Source organism: Venturia canescens, chromosome 7 (assembly GCF_019457755.1).
Source record: "Venturia canescens isolate UGA chromosome 7, ASM1945775v1, whole genome shotgun sequence".
Lineage (NCBI taxonomy): Eukaryota > Metazoa > Arthropoda > Insecta > Hymenoptera > Ichneumonidae > Venturia > Venturia canescens.
The window spans coordinates 9418882-9426447 of record NC_057427.1 but is presented as its reverse complement, the minus strand read 5'-3'; the positions used below and the strand labels follow the sequence as shown (position 1 = coordinate 9426447).

The window sequence follows — 7566 nt, the reverse complement described above, 5'->3', positions numbered from 1 at the left end:
TCTTCGAAAAGAGTTGTCAGTCTTCGTTCGAATCGTCTTTTCATGACATCGAAACAAATTAAGGGAATAAAAGGATTCGCTTGAAATTCGACCCTTAGACGAACGATAAAAGGGTAAGCTTCGTCCAGCGAGCTAAAGCCAAAAGGGAAGACAAGATTTCGGAGCGTAAGTCTAATCGGAACCTTCTAGTCTTGATTTAGGGAGGGATTTTAATTATACAAGGGTCAGCAACGCGAGTGGACAATGGGCGAAGTGCTGTCTCCCGATGTACATTTTAGACGCGCACTCCGGTGTTAAACGCCCTTGGACCCTTATTTATAGCTCATTAGCTTTCGCCATACCAGCCAAAGTCCTCGGTCGCCTCCCCGAGGACCGGTTCCGGATTACACATTTTCTGTGCTCGCTCGCAAGCACGAGCACTGCAACTCGTCTTGGAATGATTTCTCGCGCAATGGAGCCCTCTGGAGACAAACTACTCGACGAGAACCTCCTCAAATATTATCGCAAAATCTCAGCATCCATATGGAAGATTAAGAAAAAAACAAGTGCAGATTGCCACCGGTCCTAAAAGCATTGTCCTCGCCTTATCGAGCCACAGGAAGATCGAAATCCAGCGACACCCAAAAAAGTCATTAGGACGTATTTAAATTTTCTGAGAACTCAAAACGATAGTGTGAAAAGATCGTGTGTTTCGTCTCGAATGGAGAACTTCCTGTGGGCTAGTTGAGAAGTAGTTACTGGGAATTGTGGCTTTGTTTCCAGGGGCGATAAAGAATCCTCGTAAGCCGAGAGCTGATAAGATGCGTCAAAATAATGGAAAAAATGAAGCGAAGCGGTAGGTGGGGAGGAAGCGAGTTACGCTCGGAATAACGAAAAACTTACGAAATGGCTTTTCGAGTAGTTTTTGCGCAGCCGAGTACAAGTGGGCGGAGAAGTCCCTTGGGACTCGAGGACCAGACGAATTTGATCTCGAGTAAGAAAAAGGTGAATGGACCGCGTAGCATCGCCATTTTTTCACGGAGTTAATGCGAACAAAAACCATAATCGAATTTCGAGCGCAGAAGCACGAGTCCAAAGATCTTTTGTAATGAGAGCATCTAAGACTCTTGACATCCGCATATCCAACCGCGCTCGGAGTTGATGATTCACCCCTAAAGTGCCAAGGGGTTAATAACGCACTTCCCGGTTTGCACGAATGAGTTAAACCGCATGGGCGGGCGTTTCGTCTTTCCTTCGCTCTCCGCTGCCCACCTTGAACACAGGTATTTCCACTTTGGCAAACCACCAAGTGGCCAGGAACAAACGGTAGCAATGGCATTGCGTTGCTCTTACGTGCTCTTCAGCAATCTACTTAATCGGGAGTTTGGAGCCTTCTACTTTCATCGTTTACCACGTCACAGCGCATCCGGAAGCTTTTTGCAGATTGTTGGCATTTCCAGGCCTGATCGACTCGAACGAATTCCCATGCCAAAGGAATTTCGCGCAATAAACTCCTGCAGGTCACAAACTCCGAAGAATCCATCAACCCTCCACAGGGTTTTCCCTCAAATTTCCTCAACGTACGAACATCCCTGGAAAACCTAGAGACATTTTTCGCCGAGGATTCAATGAGAAGTCGAGTGAAAGACGATCCATAATCGAGAGGACCAGCAGGGCCGGAGGGAATGAGGAGGTCAGGGAGGAGATGGGCGTCATTCGAGGTTGTACAATTCCCCACCGCGCAGACGAAGCTCCGCCTCCAGAAGTTTCTCATGACGTCACATAGACACTTGTTACGCCTTGCGAATGCGGTGGCGGGAAACTCCGTCACACCGACTTCGTTCTTCGTCTGCGTCAACCTTTCAATCCCTGGAAGTTGATAAACATTTTCGAGGAATAAGCTCCTCCGAGCGAATCGCAATGTCTCTTGTTGCTTTTCTGCCATGGAACTTTGAACGAAAAGTGAGTACTTTCCAATCTTTGAAGAATTGACGGATTAATTCGCGATTCCTTGAAGAGTTCCGTGCCTCAAGTATCCAAGGAGAGCAACTTCGCAGAATCTCTGGAAAGGAGTGAACCTGATTACGATGTCATTGAACGAATGAAGACTCTGCAACAGCTCGTCGACAAAATTTTTCTATTTTTGGGGTCTCATGATCCTTTCTATTTCTGTCAATCTCGCAAGCTTCGTCATTTTGATGGAAACTGATAAGAAATTGTGTTTGCCCAGCCACGTGGCCAAGGTCCTGTTTTCCCCGGATCCAATCTATTAATCATAGTAACAGAGTGAAAAAAAACACAGCATAATGAGAGCGTGGGGACGTGAATAAATTCGGATGAAATAGCTCACGCGTGATTAGAGCATATCATCGTTAGCGAGCCGAAAGATTGGACCGCCGTGGGAAAGAGACGATAACCGAGTGGGTGAGAGCGCGAATCGTGCCTCGCTCCGGAGAATTTTGGCACGTCCAGTTCTCAACTCTGACGTCGTAATCACCCTGACTAAAGTGGCTGCTGACATCCTTTCACTCCAGGACGTCATTTCCCGATTCCTTACTGAGATTCTCGTCGGAATATCGTCACTGAACTTTCGATTATACTCGGAATATTCGAGAGGAGCGGAAGTGAGTCGAGTGAGGCCTTAAGGAGCACGAATCTTCGAACGTTCGTCCTCAGCCAGGATGAGGGATCCTTGAAATGTCCGGGCATCAGTTGTCTAACATTTCCCATGAATATTGACAGCTTTGTTCCAATAATGATGGTCAGTGGAAGATGATTCGGGTGCGTGTACGGCGAAGAAAAGCTGAGCAGAAAGCGAAGGGTAATCAGTCGGCAAGCATGAAAATGGTCCATCGATAATCCACAGCTGTGAATCGAGATGAGAAATTTCGTGTTTGTTGAAGGGTTACTTTACGAGTCGGTGTAAGCAAAATCGAAAAGTGGGATTGCGAGTGGGAGGGGGAGGGGACGGAGTCGAGTGATGAGGAGGGAGGAAGAGATCTCGCTGGCACAGCAGAGAGGGGGAGGCTGCGAGAGGCTGAGAAAGAGAGAAAGTTGAGGAGGACGCGAATCGGAGAGAGTCGGAGGATACGCAACGTCAACGGTGCTCGGTGTGTTCGTCCATTTGGAGCGTTAAAGTAGCACGTTTGTGTGCGTGTGTGTGCGCGCGGCCAATGTTTGAGTCCGCCTGAGTGGCTTCCGCGGAACACGCGGCCGTAAAACTCGACGCGGCATTACGTCGCGAGCCGTCGTCCGCGACAGACTAGCGCACACGTACGCGCTCGTTTTTTCCCGAGGTCGATCGTCATCTGTGAACGATTCTCGCTTATTATTCGCGGAGGAATATTCTCAGAAATAGTCCGGCTGAGCTTTCAATAATTTTTTCACCCTCCGCAAATGAATGCTCGACCACGGCGAGGATTGTTTTGCTCATCTCGTGCCGAGTCGCTGACAGCTTGATGAATGATTGGAAATTCGACGCACCGAAGGCTCGTGATGATTCAGTGCTCGGCAGGTTGTGCTAAAAAGTGCGGGAAAACTCACATCGTGACGAGATCATGATGAAACGGAAAAGATTCTTGAGATCGTGCAGGTACGGATGCTGTCAGAAGACTCTCGGGAACCCTCGTGGACCCAAGGAAAACAAATGAGCCTCACCACTCGAACGCTTGTTTTATCTTTGATCTTTTAATCGCACCGCGTCAGAAACATTTTTAACGAAGTTATCGAGTGTTCAGTGTACGACCTGTGGATCGAATAACCTTTCGAAAGTTTGGCCAGATGCGAAGGTACTTATTAGGCCAGCCGGTGAATATCGACGGACGAAACTACTCCACCTAATAATTAATCAAAACGACAATTATGTGGAGGTGTAAAGCAGAGAACCCGGGCGAAGCAATAGTGAAATTAAAGCGTTTATGATCGATCCGTTCATTGGCGATCGTCTAGTTCATTTTCCATAAAAAATGAATGACTAGCTCCGTCGGTAATTCAGTCAGCAGAAAAGATCGGTGGCGATTGAGAAGGTAAAATATTTGAATCGGTCGTATCACGGATTCAGAGTGCAACGCTGCGTCGCGGCAGCACTCGGTGCATTCGCTGCACTCGGTGCAAAAAATTGCCGATGGGATGCATCTTCCGGTGGACTCAGTGAGCTGCGGCGAGAATTATGGATGCGTCGGCTCACATCACGATAGTGCCGGTCTCGTAGTAGGTTCTTCGTTGACGCCTCATCGGGGAGGCGTCCTCGAGCCGAGATATACGACGGAAGAAGACAACGACGAAAGGGGTGGCGGTGGAGGCGGCGGTGGCGCTGGGGTTAACGGCGCCGCCGGCTCAGGATCCGGTGAGATGAGTGAAGGCGCCGCCGTCGGCGAGCTCTGGTGGACCGAGAGACTCGTCGGCGAAGCACAGGCCGAACATCCTGGGGAACTCGTTCGCACAGGTGATTTTCTAAAATCTTTTTCATCTCTCACTGCCTTCGGTGAGAACGGATTTTCTAGGGAGCTTCGCTTTCTGATGGCACAGAGAAAAATCCGAACGTATTTGTACCGGGGGACCCCCTTAATCACCTTTTGGAGGAATGGAAATTTCATTTGAGTCTAAACGATCCGTGCAATCGTTAATAGAGCTTGAAACTAAAAGCAGTAAATTGTCATTTTATTAATACTCTGAATGGGATCCGTTCAGCGATGTTTTCGTTCCACGTATTCAAGAATTTAATCGAATTAATTGTAACGTTAGAAAAACTGGATATAGAATCTTGGCATAGTTTCTGCAACGTGAACGTACAGAATTGGCTCTTTCCCCGTTGAACGATTAATTTCACCGATTAATGCACATTCACTCATCCGAGCGAATTGCGAATAGAAGGCAGGAGCAAAAAAACCACAATCCATAAGCCCTGCTAACAGTCGATGAAAAATCGCTTACAGCTCGAATTTGATAATGGTGAACCCGGATTAACATGTAAAAAAAACCGCAGTATTGAAATCCGATTGAACTCGAAATGGATGCGCGAAACTTTCGACTTTTTGCAGTCGAACCTTTTCCCTCTTTATCGCAGCGAATATTGGACTCGCTTTTTTTGTGCTCAATAAAATGGACTCTTCGTTCTACAAATCGAAACAAAAGCCGCTCGTATCCAAGCGGATCTGTCAATTCTTAACCGGTCGTTTGAAAGATCCTCAGTCTTACCACCCAGCTTGGCTTCCACCTTAATTACAACTTCCACATCCTGAAGTGAGCTCAAACCTCCTGGCGACGTAAATGAAATTCTTGATGGGAACGTTCTCTCGGATCTAACCAGCTGTCGTTATCAGACTCACTCTTTTGTTTGTTATTATTAACTCAACAATTATTATCGTACACATTCCTAGGATCCCGTGACTCGAATACGTTACAATATTTACAATACAAATAATTTCATCATAAAAAAATGAAAACGCTAATAAAAGTTTTATCCTCGTTCGCTTTTTTCAGGATCGCCATATTTTCTTTGTAGTCAACTCCCGACGCACTGGCGTTCCAACAAAACGTTGCCGGTAGCATTCAAAGTAGTGGCGCTCGGTGACGTCGGCGATGGCACCCTCGTCACCGTTAGAGCTGGAAACGACGAGAACTGTTGCGCCGAGTTGAGGAACGCAACTGCGTTAATGAAGAATCAAGTTGCCAAGTTTAACGACTTGAGGTTCGTCGGGAGAAGTGGACGGGGTGAGTGTTCGATGTTCACAATTCTTTATTGTTTAAGAATTTATATAGATTTTAAGGTCAAACGAGAACTGAGACTCGAGGAACGTGCATAAGCGACTTTAAAGTTTAATTCAGAGAAATTAATCTATTTCCACGAAAAATCAATCTGCCTTCATCGACCAATTGATTCTATTACACGATGAACAGTGAAAGTGGTAATCTCGTTGCACAGGACGAGGTAGAATAGTGGCTGGAGTAGCTACATCGGATTAAGAGCCCCAAAAGCTACTGCGTGAACGCATCTAATCCCCAAAAAGCACGGTTATTGTCATGATAATGATGATGATGATGATGATGATCACCATCATCAGCCTCACTTCCCTATTTTGGTTTTGTGCTCATCCTCCACGAAACTCCATAACGTTGTTCTTGTCGTTCCCTCTGGCTACTAAAACAGCTACCGTTTTGTACTCATTCCACGGGGGTCTCTCGATGCAGTTGCACTCCCTCTGGCATGCGTTCCTCATACAGTTGACATCGTCGATCGCAACAGCATCCGTGAATTTCCGCTCCCGTTGCCCCCAGAGTCATTACTCGACGTCGGCCACGAGAGTCCCGCACCCTTCAATTCTGCCCCCTTGCCTGCCTCCTCTCTTCCGGGCTCCAGTGACGAAACGCATCGCACACGCGGAGCAAAACAACTGACCGTTAATCAGAAATCCTTCATAGCAATGCCGTCGACCACTAACGCCCCGCTGAGACCTCCCTCATTGAGGAAGGAAGTTATTGGGAATTTGATTCTCTGTCTGTCGCACTTTGACAAACTTCCTTTCGAAATATCTCAACTGGGCATTGTCTCGGGTTGTGATAGTTTGCAAATTCGATCATTACACTCGAATTAGTCACTCCCACCAAGATTGTACGCTCCAAAAGAATTGAGAAAGAGCCAAAGAGAAATCGGGACTCGAGCTCAAGTTCGACAGTTGCCAGGATCTCTTGGAGTTTCCTACAAACTTTTCCAAGATTCAGTTACGGTTACGCGACAATGGCTCCCAGGACAAAATATCCGGGTCAAAATATTCTGAGACGCAATATCCTCTATAATTTTGTTCAACGATTATTTGTTTTTTCATTGTTTTTATTTATACTAGACACGCAGAACACACACACGCACACATCCAAACAAACAAACAAACAAAAATGCAGACACACACATTCAAACAGTTTCCTTGATCAATAGAGATGAAAATATCCAAGACATTCAGTCTTACAAGTGTAGAATATTTTAAAATCGAGGATATTATGTCATTAGGATGTTTTGTCCAAGGATATTTTGACCCGAGGATGTTTTGTCCCAAGAATATTTTGTCCAAGGATATTTTCTCTCAGAATCTTTTGAGCCTACACCTTAAGTTACCGCGTTTTTATCGAGCCTCCCGAGATCTTCACCAAGTGATTTTCCATGCCAGAGCTCACTCACCCATACACGAAGAGTCTCATATCGATGAAAGGACTCGGCTGAAGGAATTTGATACGCAAAGACAAATGAATTGAGCCCTTTTGGTAGCTACCGGACGATATAAATAAGCTAACCGAGGTTTAGAGGGTCGGATTCTGTCGAGGGAGAGACAAATCAGTATGGGGTCACATATAGGGTTGAACGACTACCACGTGCATATTGTATATATAGCAGGAGAATAGAAAATCGCAATAGATGCCGAAAGTAAATGGGTTTGAGGGAGAAAGCGAGGAGAGGGAGAGAGAGAGCAGTGCGAGGGAGTAAACGAGCATTGGCGTTGTTCAGTTGGAGCCCTACGCACTTCGAACGATGGGTTATAGATTGACCGGCTCGCGAACGAGCCTCATCCGCGAATGGCATCATCTATCTTTCAGGCG

The 7566-nt window shown here is 46.4% G+C and overlaps 1 protein-coding gene across 1 annotated transcript in view; it reads left to right on the top strand.

Annotated features, from left to right (window-relative positions):
- Nucleotides 1–3226: 3226 nt before the first annotated feature.
- Nucleotides 3227–7566, top strand: part of LOC122413570 (runt-related transcription factor 1-like) — a 29485-nt gene continuing 25145 nt past the window's right edge. The window contains exons 1-2 of the mRNA XM_043424007.1: nucleotides 3227–4423; nucleotides 5461–5691. Coding sequence (XP_043279942.1) covers nucleotides 4108–4423; nucleotides 5461–5691 — 547 coding nt within the window. The 5' untranslated portion in view covers nucleotides 3227–4107. The remainder of the gene's footprint in view (nucleotides 4424–5460; nucleotides 5692–7566) is intronic.